The following is a 15,018-nucleotide window of genomic DNA, read 5'->3' as shown; positions in this document are numbered from 1 at the left end:
GTGAAGGCCCTTTACACATAATGTATATAGTATTTTAATTTATCGATCTAATTTCCATCATCGTTAGAGAATCAAATGCAATGTCCGAGAAAAACCGCATTTTAAATTGTACACCATGGATTCAAATAATTTAAAATCATAGCAAAACTATGGCTTTGCTATGAGTAAGCAGAAACGCCGGAAAAAGATTGACTCAACCGTTTGGCCCTAAAGCCGGTTACCCTTCGTGCCAACAGTATTTGAACGATCCTAATGGTAATATTTCCCATGTATTATAGGCCTATTGTAATTATCCAATTTGCCATCGTTAAAGGTATGTTTACACTGTGCCCGGATTCTGTCCGGTGGAAAGTGAAAACTCCGGGCTATTTTACATTTTTCGATCACACACGTATACTGTGCGGAACGCGGTCGTGTGAACAGGCCTATTTATTTAAGCTTAGGCGACTCCTTTTGGTGGTTTGTGAGGATGATCTCGGTCGGTTATCTCATATCTCCGTCTTGTTATTGGATTTTACTGGACGTTAACTTTTTAACTAAAGCATGGTTCCCACTAGCGACGCAACGTAACGCAAAATACGCAAGGAAATGCACTTCCAATTGTGTTTGCCCCCGCCTGCGTGAAATCAAACCTACGATGTTTGCAGCACTATTGCATCGTCGGTCCCCACTTGTGATTACGCAATACAGCACTTTGCGTCAATTAGTCGCTGCGTTGCGTTCTAGTTGGGAACCACGGGTAGTATCTAGCACCGAAGTTCGCGCTGTAAGACATTTGAAAAACAACTTACTATGGCAATCAAATAACGAAGCATGAAATGGGCATATTTAAGATATATGAAGTGTCATCTCTCATGTGTAGCATGTTTATACCATTCCTTTATTTTGAATAATAATTAGGCAGGCTCAAACTAACTGATGACTAACTACTAGTTAAGAGAGCAGAAATAATTTTACAGTCAATGTTGGTTACTTAAATATTATAGGCTAATTATCGAATTATCTAAAAAAAAAACTTGGACCGGAGGACCTATAATTACCGATGTAACCATGACGTCATTTGTGTGTAATTTGAACCAGGGTCATGCGGGGGAGAGGAGAGTAGAAGTTGGCGGAACATCCAATTGATATGCCCTTAAACCACGCGATCGACTTAAACGTTTCCAGCCACAAAATTATTTTTGGTTAGGTTAAATCTTAGAATTATGGTTAAAATTGTAAAATCATAGTGATGGTACGTTAATATATTAAGTATTATAACACATATCACTGTTACTTTTGCCACAGAGAGGGACTTCGAGATGGGCCTCTTTACCGTGCCTATAGGCCTATCTGTTTAAATCTTGGTTTAGTTACAATATGGCTACAAACGCTAGTAAAAACTAAAGCAATAGCAATACCCACAGCAGCAGCTTTCAGTCATTAAAGTCAATAATATCAATAAAACTTAATAGCATAATTTTCTTTTTTTTAATCATAACATTTGCCGGTATTTTGTTCGAACAGACCGCGCTGGCTTCTTGTCAAAACACTTAAATTCATTCAAATACAACGGAAGTTAATGGATTGCCACGATTTCCTAATTAAATTAGCTGTTGCTGTGACATGTTTAGGTTAAGCCTACGCAAGGATTCTATAACAAAATTCACATTTTTCTGCAAAAATACTGAAAAAATGAATTATATTATACAATAGGATATTGACGTGGAGAACAGAACAAAGAGGTTGATCAGTTAGGCTTTATCAATGTTTGTACTGTAGTTAGGGCGTCAAAAATATTTAATTTAATTTAATTTAATCTAATTTAATCCACTACTATGCATGATATTTTATTCATTTACTATATCCTCTGTATAGTAGATATACAATAAACAGTACTAAAGTAAACAAACACAATTCTGTTGTTTGTACTAATATTACTAGCCATTCCGCCAAATGAAACAGGAAATGAAAGCTCTATCTACACTATCATCATTCATGTGACAAGAAAATGTGATGTGCTCATATATGGACTATCACTACCATATTTGGGCATATCACTACCATATTTAGGCACATCACACTTTCTTTGTCAAACTAGTTTGATAGTGTAGACAGAGCTTAACAGTCAAACAGCAAATATGCATAATGTGCATAATATTGCATACAGGAATATGATTCTGATCAGGGTAGAGTGAGAGTGTAAAATGCCACGAAGTTTATACCACCCCGGCCTACTTAAGTGTAGGTCTAATAATTAAAGTGTAAATCTTTACTTAATTTAATGATTTAATATCGAATGCGGCTTCGGACAACAGGAAAACAATTGTTAACGCCCACTACAAAAACTACCGGTACGTCATTAGCCACAGATATTTGAACTTTTTCTTATACTGAACAATTTGGCACGACGTTGAAATCCCAAACAACATTATATTTATGTATTTTCATCATGTGATTAATTATATTGAATGGTTGTCTTGTGATGTATTGTGTCCAAAATCGATAAGATTTGATATGTGACAAACTATCTAGGCCTATATATACATTTCCTCTACTAGGCATAGCCTTGGTCTTATTCACATGACAAAGGAATCGAGCATTTAAATATTTTGCAAATATAGACCTACAAAATTATTAACGCGAATATATTTCAAATCGTGTTGTCGAATTTAATTTCTAAATACTGTCAGTCAAAAGTATTTATTCGATTTGACAAAGTTCTTATTTTCTTCTTCAAAATTGCGTTTACGCGCGTACAAACAATGTTAATTTTGTTACGTTGAGATTTCCGCAAGACCTTCTTCAACTTGCGTCCAGAAACCTTTACACGCGCGTACAAACAATTTTATTTCTGTTACGTTGAGTATTTCCGCAAGATCGACCTACTTCAAATTGCGTTCAGAAACCTTTACGCGCGCGTACAAACAATGTTATTTCTGTTACGTTGAGTATTTCCGCAAGACCTACTTTAAATTGCGTTCAGAAACCTTTACGCGCGCGTACAAACAATGTTATTTCTGTTACGTTGAGTATTTCCGCAAGACCTCTACATGCACATACGAAATGATTTGAAGGGATGATCAACATATCAACTACTGTATCAATATATGAACATGTAACTAAGACATTTAAGTTAACAGTTTTAGTATTTGCAATCATGAGATATAAAACAAATATCAGTGTCAGAGAAAGGTCAGATTAATTATGAATAATAATATTATGATTATGAACAGAAATATTCTAATTACTTCCATAATAATGTTAATTGTGCCGTCAAAACATCTTTATTTAATTGTGATATCATAACTTTCAACTGACCTTTTCAATGACACATGTTAAAAACCTATTTTTAGTTTCTAAAAAACATGATGACCCGAGAACTTCAAATTATTCTTTATTTCACTAGCAAATAAAGTTTTAACAGACATTGATAACCCGGTCTGTGACTCATGATCAGGCAGCCAATCACGAGTCGCTTTATATCTTAAAGCTATTTCCTTTGGGTGTGGTTTAGGTTGTGAGTATAAAATCTTCAACGTGAAAGTTATTCTCAACTCAAAGGAGTTGTATATTGTGTAAGTGAAGCCTTCATTCTTTTTGGATTGACCTTACAGACGGACTTTCAAAGGAGCTCCGCAGAATTTTATAATTTTTCTTTAGGTGAGAGGAATTTTAATTTTCTACAATTCTTTTTCAATCAATAGCATTTATCTATTGCGTTTGACGGGTTACGGACACTTTTTTTCCATTTTTTTAAAAACAGATTTAGCCTAACTGTTTATAATTATCTTTAGGATTACTTGATTGCATTATACTGTCTTGTCCATTCAGAAACTGTTAGCATATATTTGCTCAATATAGGCCTACGTTTGGCGTAACATCACTTCGTACAACCTCACTTTTTAAGTTACGTCCGACAGATTTAAGGTGATACTGAATAAACACCGCATAATCTGCGTTTATCGTGTTTTTTAACATCCACAAATTGGTTAACGAAATGTCTTTAGTTACGGGATGAAATGTCGTATGGAATGAAAAGAATTGAATTTTTCCTTTAAACTTTACCAAATATAATTTAAGGCGTTTATTTGTGACATTGCACTCGATTCAAAGCATTGTCTTTAGTGCTCTTCCAAGGTTGGGATTTCCCATGAGACCTTCTTGTGTATTCTTCGATCCATATTTATACTTAATTTGGAAGATGGAAACGGATATCTGTTTAAATTCCCTATGCAGCAGCATCTATTCAATGACCGCAATTTGTACTTCTGCGGGTTTGAAAAAACTTTAGTGCTTACGTAATTAAATTATCACAGTAACTTGTTATGCGCGATGCTTGGAAGACATCGTCGGAAACACTTGGGTTGAACGCAAGACGGGTACCAAAGTGGTCATTCAGCTTATGATGAACGCGTAAAGAAAATTAGTATTACCAATTACGAATGTTAGGTTTAGGACCAGTCTCAACCAAACACGTCATTAAGTGAGATATTTCACTTAAGTGATTATTCATTTTTTAGAATTCTTAATTTTGAATGATATATACCCTTAGCCATGGAGTTATAGAATTAGTTTAATTTCATAACTCCATGCCCTTAGCCTAGTGTGAATGGTGAATACCTCACCAGCTACTGGATCAAACATATTATACTGTAACAATATGCAGCGACTAATGATACGTAAATCTTTGATCAGCTCAAAATATGCATAACGGTATCTACACGCTAATATACAGACCTGCACACATTTTATTCGAAATATATAAAAGCTGGAATGACGACCTTGTTGTCACGTTAAACTTAACGAACTTATTAGAAAATACACAAATATTAATTGGGTCAACAAAAACACGGTAAATAAAGCACAAATAATCTACAAACTCTGGTAATCTACGTTAGATATTATTGAAAAGATGTGAGGCTTTTTTTTTCTTTTCAGGATGTGATAGGAATACTTTGTTATTGAAAATAAGTGAAAGCCTTTCAACGGAAATAAGACACTGAAGTGTAATATTTGAAACCTCACTATACTCTTGTTTATTACTAGTTACATCATTTTTTTTCTTTCTCAAGGAAGAAATAAATTAGCACACTTAATTCGACTTCCTTTTTCCTGCGATTCACATAATATCTCTGACTTCCGCGAGGACATATCTGCCAACGTGAAACAAAGATCATATCGCAGATGGACACACGTTTTTAAAAACAAGCTAATTCGATAACAACTCGGTTGTTTTTCTCTTTGCTTTAATAAAAGATATGTCAGGGGAGTAAAGGCCAGCAGGTACCACTATATAAACATCATCTCGCGACAACAAACAAATCAAAGGAGAGAGAATAATTCACGTTGTTCCTTTCCAATAAACGCTTAGATGCACATACAGTTCGATCACGTAGGAATGATTCCTTGGTTCGACGTTCTGAATAGCAAAATAATGTAGGGTGTAGAATTATCTGTACATGCAATAAAAAAGCATATCCTGATTTATAAATTCTTCAAAAAGTAGTACTAGTATTCCTCATTTTTAGTCGCGTGCGTGCAATGTGACTCTACAGCTCAATATGTCGGTTGTTTGGTCGTTCGTTTGGTCGGTAAACACTAACTTGAGCACGCGACTGTAGCCATGTATATGGCCTTGTTTTTATAGTTTCTTGATTTGTAAATTAGCCAAAAAAGTGGTCTGCGAAAAAGAGACTTTGTAGTATTTTCCATTTCTTTACTTTCTGGATTTGTACACTATAAAGTGAACATGCGAAAGAAGAGATTTTAGTATTTAGAATGTTTACAGTTATTTTTAGCTGACTTTGTGAATATTGACTTGTCTAGGTCGCCTCTTATTATTCAATACAGTTGTCTTGTATTAATTCAATTCCATTATTTTTTTGTATCAGTATTCGTGAATACGACCTTGTCCTACTAAGATTTTGATTCTATCAACTGTAGACGAGATTCACTCAGCGACTGTGGAGCTATAGACCTGATCTAGGGTTTACTTTGTGATTGAGCTGATCTAAAAAAAGAACATTACACTTGCCTGGGACCTATAATTGAAATTCAATATATTTTGTTGCGATTCTGATACAAGTTTGGAAGTATTCGGAAGTTCTCTATGCACTTCAACTTCTCATTTTATAATACTTAAGCTCACTTTGGTTTCGTTGACTATTTCTACATTTATGGTCATGTGATCAGATTATTAAAACTTCAGCAATGTCCTGCATCATACACTGGTCCATGTGCATCAACAATAAATAATGGATACAAATTGCATGCTTACAACGTGATTTTTACCATCATTATTTCTTTTAATGTTATTGTCATAATCATTTTTAAATATTTCTTTCCAGTTGCTGTGTCTAACAAACAATCAAAATGACTAAGGAAGAAGCTACAGCAGCAACAACGACCGAAGAAATCAAAACAGAAAGCAAAACAGAAACTACAGACACTCCGTAAGTGCTTCAAGTGGTTATATCAGGCAATGTTTCAATAAGTGGGGGCTAGGAACACTATGCAACCACGAAGGAAATTCCTCCATGTAACAAAGCAACAGAACACCTTTTTTTCTTTTTTTTCTTATTATTTCATTTCCAAAAACACAACGCGCCACCGGCTGTGGCAACAAGACAAAAACAAACAAACAACATCAGAACCAACTATGTGCATTTTGGTAATTTGGAAAAATCTGCCGTGTCCGAATAATGCAGTTTATATGAAAACGCCAATTGAGACGTCACGTGAATTATGGTAATCGAGTACTGGAAATAAAACAGTATCATGAGTATGCGCAGATGTGCGTCCTGCTCAACTGTTGCTAAAAATCTGTCTAAACTATCAAACTTTATGTGACAACAAGATGTGATGTGCCCATATATGGACATAATGATGTCATATCACTACCCTATTTGGGTATATCACTACCATATTTGGGCACATCACACTTTTGTGTCAAACTATGTAGACAGATCCTATATTCTTGGTTACCTACCATGAAAAGGTCTTCACATTAAAACGGCAATATCTAGAACATGTGTAGCCTACTATTTTGCTGTATCTGAGTATACAGGAACCCGTGCTGGGTATGTGCCAAACAGGTGATAGAAATCAGTCTTATAAACATTTACACAATGGCCATGGAAGTCAAATGTGTATGTGTTTTTTCAGGATATTATTCAATTCATTTCATAAGAATTTTAGTAAAACAATTTCCTTTGTTATAGAGAGCTTAGCTTTATGCTCAGTATTTTGATTTCTTTCAAACTGTAACTCAATGAATATTACTAATATAAATGGTATAAATGAATTTGTGTAAGAATTTTAGACCACAAATCTTCATGGATTAATAATGATATTGTTAATATTTGTACAGTGATTATATTACTTAATTGTGAAATATGTAAACTATTCTGAACTCACTTTCCTCTGTTCGTTCAATAGATAAAAAATGATAAGAACACCTTTCATAACACGATCACCTAATGTATATTATAATTTAGCTTAATCTCTTTTAGCAGTAGCCATCTTGTACAACTTGTTATGTATAGACACACTGTTCGATTTAAAACTGTACTCATATTAATGAGACGTTGTCCAAATAACGCTTGCAACCACTGAACCTCTTCTACCACACCCACCCATCCTTCACACTTGTATGACACAGACACATATCAAAACATAGCAAATGAATGCCAAGTTGGATGAAGCATGGATAAATATTTCCTCCATGAACGAAGCCTACGTGCAGAATTGAACTAGACTAATGGTGCTTTTTAAATATAATACACGTTGGTTCAATAGCTGTCCAACAAAATTGTTAAAGTGCGAACGTTGTGAAATGGATAATATTTTTTTATGACATTAAAAATATGTTGGGAAAGTTGAAATTAGCAAGGACACGTTGTAATCCACACATTTTCTACAGGTTTATACACGGTTCTATAATAACACAACTCATAATCTAATTTCAGAGCTAAAGAGGAGGCCAAAAAGGAGGAAACACCAACATCTACTGAAGGAGAAGAAGGTGGAGAAGAAAAGAAAGAAGAAGAAGGATCAGCGGACGCAAAATCTGCAAATAAACGGAGTCGTAGAAAATGGCCATTTTCAAAAGGAAAGGGTGCTGCTGCAAAATCAAACAGTAAGAGTGTGTTTTGAAGCAAACTTGAATAAAAAATTAACAAAAATACAATTTCCACTTTTAAACGAGCCATTAACATAACACAAATTCGTCTCTAGTTCTTTTGTGATAGAACTATATGTTTCAAAACATCTGGTTTTTGTAAAATGTTATAAGTGTACCAGTTTGAACTTAAATTTGACAAAATAAGGGTCTCATAATGCTCACATATTACTGTTTGCAGAGTAATTTTCAGCCTTTTCCATTTTCTTGAAGGAAGTAATAAGGGGAAAATACAACATTGCTGCTGATATTAATTTTAATTTGTGGTCATTTCAGGTGGTTCAGAAGAAGCAAGTGCTTCTGGAGAAAAGACGGGGCCAACAGAAGCCGAAATCGAAGCAGATTTACACAAGAGAGCTAAAGAGTTGGAATCTGAGAGGAACAAACTGAAAGCCAAAGTTGATCTTCACAAGAAAGTAAGAGATCTGGAGGCTGAAGTGAAGGAACTAAAAGCACAATTTGCCGAATACCAAGAGGGTAAACCCGAAGGTACAGAATAGTGTTGATTATAATACTGGACTCATTTAGGTACACATACCTATATATCACTATATCTCCCTATATTTAAATGATATTATAACTCTTAATATATTAATAGATTTATTGATATATATCAATTGACATTTAATGTGCAATTAACAAGTTTACACTACAGTAATGGGTTGGAAATCATAATCTAAATAAATGTAATGTTTAAATTCATAAATTTTATTAATATAAATTTTTAATATGAACCGTAAAGTTAAACTGCAATGAATGTTTTGTGTCTATCTTTAATATTTTCTTTCTATGCATACAATATGCAAGAAACACGTTTTAAAGATACCAAAAATTATGGAGAATGTTCATTTAGTTAAAATAATAAATATTGTGTGCTAGCTAGGTTTTAGTTGTTGCCTTTCGTACTACTATGCCATGACAGTTTGTTGAATATATTAAACATGGGTTAAACAATCTGGGATAATGTTATAATATAACATATAAAAACATAATAATATATTAGATAATAATAGTATTCATCATTCGGCAATCACAAATAGACAAAACCTGCACTCACTCCTCCACTGGAATATCTCCACGATATCACCTTCTATTTTGTCGTTAATAGGAGGTGGTGAAAACTTTGTTGTAAAACCATTCGTATTTCAAGGGACTGATGTGACGAAGTAGTGGCAGACTTAACCCGGCTAAAATACACCACGCTGCATGTGCGATGCCGTCAACCCCACTTCTTAATGGAGGATTCAAAAAATAGTAAATGGTAATCATTTTACTGCCACAACCATGGTAACTGAAAATCGGCTTTATAACTAAAACTATTTAAACTATGTAACATGGAATAATAGCTTATAGATACACAAAAGCTATTATAACCTACATTTGTCATGGCGTATTAATACGTAAGGCACAATCCGTTTCGATGTTAATTCTTGAATTATTTCCAAACAAGAGCAAGAATAAAGTCCATGATAAATTTCAAAGCGCTCTTTAGTTTAAATTACTCTCGACCTTGAACATATATTAGTAACTTGCTTGTGACATGTATAATACAGCGAGGTTGCATGTAAACAACATTACACGTAGAAAGAAAGTATATTTGTATAAGGTAAATTTGTATCAGGCTTTTAAATAAAAAAAAAACTTATGATAAATTGAGGGCGCTCTGTTAACAAATAAATTATGTCCTCAAAATGCAACAGGGCGCTTTCACTTTACCATTGAGCAAAATAAATATAGAAATAGGTGATATTTTAATTTGGCATTAATGTTAGGAAAAGTTCCCAATTTAAATAATTTCAACAATTTTAACTGTAATATTAATATTTGAAATTTAAATATACTATAGCACTGTCACCTCTATGGAAATTGGTTGGTTGTTCTTTCTGTCAATAAAGTTCGTTTTTGGATGAATTTATTCAAGACTTGACATAACGATGACGTCATGGCTTGAACGAACGGACGATAAAATTGCAAACGATCCATTGACCACCTACTGCGATTACATATTTCTAATTTTAACTCAGCCAGGCACCGGTTATCGGTACTAATTAAAAATCTAGCTTCTGTGTGGGGACGCGTAGGCTGAGTTCGACTAGGCTAGAGTAGCTTCCCTTTGCAATACAAGGCCTACCTACCATTGTTGACTTAGCCGCGCGAGAAACGCCTCTTTTGGTGGTCGAAGTTGTAACACACCAGGCCTAGGCTGTTTTTAAGCATTTAGGCCTATACTTACGTTGTTTCCTTTATATTTTTGTTGATAAACTCCATTATTTCAGCCATTGTGTAATCTGGGTTTTAAATATGCATGTTCTTGAGATTATTTTACTGTTACATACACGACGTAGACGTCGTTCTTTTTATTCTCCTCATGTGCGCCGCCTCCGATGAACCACACTCACTGGCCTCTCTCCAACGTTAAAAAAGTTTTTTGAATAATTACGCATGCGCATTAGAAATTTTCTCTCGTCATGCTGCTTTAATGTATATTAGATAACTTAGTAGGCATACTGGTGACGTCATGTTAAGATCACATTCTCTATTCAAACTATACAATGCTCATGTTTGCTTGTAGGCCTATTCTCTTTTACACATTATTAATATAAACAAATTATGTTATCATTGATAAACTATAATATAAATCTATATCAACCCAAATGAGTCTACACATATCATTCATTTCAGAATTATCACTACGAGTTTTTAGTCCCCTTTCGTTTTAACAATTAACACTACTTACAGTAAAATACCTAAATATTCAAATTCATAAACGTTTGGCTTAACAAAATGTCAACAACAGGGACATCCTTAGTTTGGTTTTGTTTATAAAACGCAAAGCAGCGCATTATGCATGCTATAAGTATAGCTGCGCACAACGTATGTACATTTCTAGATATTGGGAGCAAATGAATTTTCGGATAAATAGTCAAGGAATGCCAGCTGCTGTATGCGCAAAACATTCATGTCTACATTCGTAACGACATAGTCATTAGAGGTAACTCCCATACAAAAGTGTTCAGTAGGACTACTGTCACATTCAAAGAAAGTTTCTATTTTCACGTTAAACAAGCGTAAAGTGCATATCCCTTTACTGGTACGAAGTACGACTAAACCATCACGCCATATCATGAAATTGTGGATGTTATCAAGCCCCATAGAACGTATGTCACGTTTTGGCCAAACTTCCACGTCGTTGATATTCAGCGATATGAAACGCATGTTCATTCCACGTTTGTTCAATTGATGAAGAGTATTTGTGCCTGGGTCAATAACGAAAATATCGCCATCTTTTTCCTGAGATACCGCCATCGGGAAGGGCCTATCAAAGTTGAAATGTATCACGTGATCTCCAGAATAAACGACGCGGTGTTCTGACTGAAGTTGAATCCTCTCGGGAACGTCACTACTTCCGAAAATAAAAATACTCTGCTGCTTGTAGTCACCTACGTAAAGGCGCAGACAATCGGTAGATATGGTATGTGGTGACGTCAACATCTCGGCATTAAGAGTCTTTGCGACTTTACCATCCTCTGACAAGGTGTACACTTTCTTTTGTTTTGCGCAAAGGACGATGAGTTTGTCTTGTTCTTGTTTGAAGGACTGTCGTGCCAGCATAATTTGCTCATCTTCCTGCACCTCACCAATGACAGTATTCAACAGAAAGGAACCACGCACAAACCCATTCAAATCCATGTGATAGACTTTCCACATCTTCGACTGCTTATCCAAGATATACATACAACGCCCATCAACTCCAGCGGCAATATCAACTACATTTTTAAGTTTTGGAAAGTCTGGCACAAGTTTATTGGTCAACACATTATCGACAACGTTGATTTGCAGCGACTTGAGATTCTGGCCAAATAGTTCAACATACAGGCAGTAGGATCCGCACATGCTTGGTACAAAAGTAATAGTATAGGTGCCATTCTTGTTGTCTTTTACATCATCAACGATTCGTTCATTTCTCGTGGGTCTCTCCAACCTCCCTTCCACCATGTCTCCGCCGGTCACTTTCTTGTTACCCTTATAATCATACATTTGTACCTCTACTACACAACTGTTGTTCACCAGATTTAAATATTTATTACATAAAGTTGAAATACGCGGGTTGACGTTACTTGCGCAGTGCTGCCCAAGAATACTTATCGTATCCATGAAATCCTGTTTGTAGAGTGTGGCGGTTGGAATGAAAAACTTAGAACAATGTTCCTGTGCATCTTTTGCTGATAAAACTGACGTCCGCAAGTCAGTTATATCACTGAAACCTTCACCTTCCAACAGTATGCTGTACCGTTTTCGTCGTCGCCATGTTGGAATAGCCGATGTACACATACATCCATAGATGTCATTTGAACTATTAACCAACTTTTTAATATTTGCAATTTCTTGAATATTTGCTGAGGTCGGCAAATCCGTTATAGGTAGGCTTAATTCTTTTTTCTTTTTCTCTATTTCCTCAACAAATGTTGCCAAATCTTTAACGCCTTTGCTTAGATTCATTCTCGTACAAACGGCATCATTTCTATGGCCATCTTTCATTTGCTTTTCTCTTTGTTCTAAAAGACTTCGACAAGTTGTGTAAAAATCTTCGATGTTTTTAAACACCATTGCTTCTGTAGTCGTTAGATAATCAAAAGCCTTTCTGAAATCCCTTTGTATGGACTTCATTTTCTCAACACTTTTGTCGAGCTCCTTTATCAAATCTAACTTCTTGTTGTTACATTCTTCAAGTCTTTGTTCGGTGACGTCCACGAGGCGATCACCACCACCACAACTTGTGTGACTATCAGCACAATCCTTACATAAACACTTGTAACACTCGTCATGCATGCAGACTTTGGAAGCAGACAGTAACGGATGTTCAACGCAGCTCGGGTGGTGTGCCTCGTCAGCAAGCCCGCCAAAATCATCGGCGTTATCTGAGATTTGTACAGGCTTTTTCGTAGGAAAATGTAGCGGGCTACTGGTTGCCATAACCGATGCACTTCCGTCGTTCAATAAAGGCAAAATAGCAGTGAGGTTTAGTTTAGTGTAGTCATAGTGTTCTGCACATAACGTACAGGAGGGCAGAGCAACTGACTTGTCAGCAGATTTAGATTTCACACAACTTTTACAGGATGTGTGGATGCAGGAAAGTCGTATTGGCAATCTGTCGCCATTATCATACGGGTTCTGGCAGTCTGGACACACGTGATAGCAAGCTAGCTGCGTCTTCAATGCATCGTTCTCACGTCTAAGCCGTTCTATCTCCTCATCTTTATTTGATTTCCCCTCCTCACTCATTATGTATCTGAATCTGGCTTTCTGTAAATAATTTTAAAAAGCCTATAATAGATTTTAATGGCTTAACATAATGTATGCCTACACTCCACGAATAGGTCGTCTTCCAAAGAGGTTTTCAATTGATAATGCAAAGTGTCATTTTTTGCACCATCTATGATGGTGGTAGACATAATCGACATTATGTAATAATAGCAACATGTGGGCTTTATTAGTCTATTCTAGCCTCTTATCGTTTAATTATCGATGATGACCACAAATGAATCGTGTGCATGAATCGCCAAGTACTTTGCTATCTCTAGCCGGCCAGAAGTTCCAGAACTAACTGTTTACATTGATTGAAAACTACATGGTTAACATTCAGTTGGCATCGCACCACCCTCTAATTGCAATACTTATTCTTATTTGCCAATTAACAACAACAACAAACAACTACAAAGTAAGTGGCAGGAAACACAAAAGGTGACTACATCCCTGACAAGAGTCTGTGAATCCTCTTACCAAGTAGCACATAAGGATAAAATATAGCATTTCAATCAATAAATATATCAGAAAATATCCACACAAGAAATATCAAAAAACCATTCATAAAAATACAAAAACAAGCAGAAAAGTAAATACTACTAAAATAATACTTTCGATAACTCTTACTCTTCAGCATCAAAATGGTGACGAGACGCCCAAAACGTTTTACTCGACTAGTGCGGATCAAGTTATACATAGGCTATCTCCTTCCCTAAAAAAGATTTTGTTTCCTCTAAATTTTGAATACATAACATCCATACGTGCTATATATACAATTTAGGCCAATGACTTACCAAATACCAAAACTTTGGAATCGTAAGCTAAAAATGCATATTTCCTGCTTTTGGTGCTCCTCTAGTATGGTTTGTCTTTTAAATGGCTTGTATTTCGTAGTATTCCGTTGGGCCTAGGAAACCCAGTCATAATAATGACGGTCATATACGCATGAACAAATTCAATCAATACATAAATACCATAACACGTACATTATTAATAAGTATTATCAATAAACAAAGAAGTGATCTATGACACTGTAAATGCCTCCTACATTGACAACAATTGGACCATTATTCCTCAACCTTCAATACTCTTTTTATTGTATTGTGAATAGTACAATGCCATAATGAAAAATATCTGCTTAACAATTGACAGAGACCTATATTTTGAATAAAAGTTCTAGAGTACCAAGCGAAGCAGAAAAAATATAATACGCTATGCTATGCTATGCTATCTCCCTTCCATCCTCCTTCATAAAACAAAAACTAATATCACATTTTAGTAAATGTGTGGTAAAAACGAAACAAATCTACGTGTACTAAAAAATTACAATTTTAGAAATACAGTTTTCATTAATAAGTAAACAAGCATGTAAGCCTATGTCTGCTACTACTGTGGTATTTTGTAATACTGTGTAGAAGGATGCACGCGCAAAACAAAGTAAACTAAAGTTACAGAATCAGTACCAGGGGAAAAACGGCCATACTTTGGGTCGAAGGAGGAGCTATCACAACGTTCATCTATATATAAATTTACGTAAGGGCAAAATTCGGTAA

At 35.3% G+C, this 15,018-nt stretch overlaps 2 protein-coding genes across 2 annotated transcripts; one reads left to right on the top strand and one right to left on the bottom strand.

The window, feature by feature from the left end:
- The first annotated feature begins 3,484 nt into the window (after positions 1 to 3,484).
- LOC140050275 (uncharacterized) lies at positions 3,485 to 10,598 on the top strand. The gene is made up of 5 exons (XM_072095395.1): positions 3,485 to 3,642; positions 6,330 to 6,434; positions 7,950 to 8,119; positions 8,438 to 8,650; positions 9,270 to 10,598. Exons 2-5 carry the CDS (start codon positions 6,355 to 6,357, stop codon positions 9,329 to 9,331), a joined length of 525 nt encoding a protein of 174 aa, XP_071951496.1. The 5' UTR covers positions 3,485 to 3,642; positions 6,330 to 6,354; the 3' UTR covers positions 9,332 to 10,598.
- LOC140050274 (uncharacterized) lies at positions 10,576 to 14,314 on the bottom strand. Its single transcript, XM_072095394.1, has 2 exons — positions 14,260 to 14,314; positions 10,576 to 13,465 (listed from the first exon to the last, which is right to left on the bottom strand). The coding sequence occupies exon 2, from the start codon at positions 13,442 to 13,444 to the stop codon at positions 11,048 to 11,050; it is 2,397 nt and encodes a 798-aa protein (XP_071951495.1). The 5' UTR covers positions 13,445 to 13,465; positions 14,260 to 14,314; the 3' UTR covers positions 10,576 to 11,047.
- Positions 14,315 to 15,018: the final 704 nt, after the last annotated feature.

The sequence above is a fragment of the Antedon mediterranea genome, chromosome 5, assembly GCF_964355755.1.
Source record: "Antedon mediterranea chromosome 5, ecAntMedi1.1, whole genome shotgun sequence".
In the NCBI taxonomy this organism is placed as follows: Eukaryota; Metazoa; Echinodermata; class Crinoidea; order Comatulida; family Antedonidae; genus Antedon; species Antedon mediterranea.
The sequence above is the reverse complement of the archived record's forward strand: the minus strand, read 5'-3'. Positions and strand labels throughout refer to the sequence as shown.

Bases quoted from the DNA above. Each gene is read 5' to 3' on its own strand.
- LOC140050275 (XM_072095395.1), top strand. From the start codon at position 6,355: ATGACTAAGGAAGAAGCTACAGCAGCAACAACGACCGAAGAAATCAAA. The intron at 6,435-7,949 runs GTAAGTGCTTCA...ATCTAATTTCAG, and splicing joins ACAGAAACTACAGACACTCC to AGCTAAAGAGGAGGCCAAAA. The intron at 8,120-8,437 runs GTAAGAGTGTGT...TGGTCATTTCAG, and splicing joins TGCTGCTGCAAAATCAAACA to GTGGTTCAGAAGAAGCAAGT.
- LOC140050274 (XM_072095394.1), bottom strand. From the start codon at position 13,444: ATGAGTGAGGAGGGGAAATCAAATAAAGATGAGGAGATAGAACGGCTT.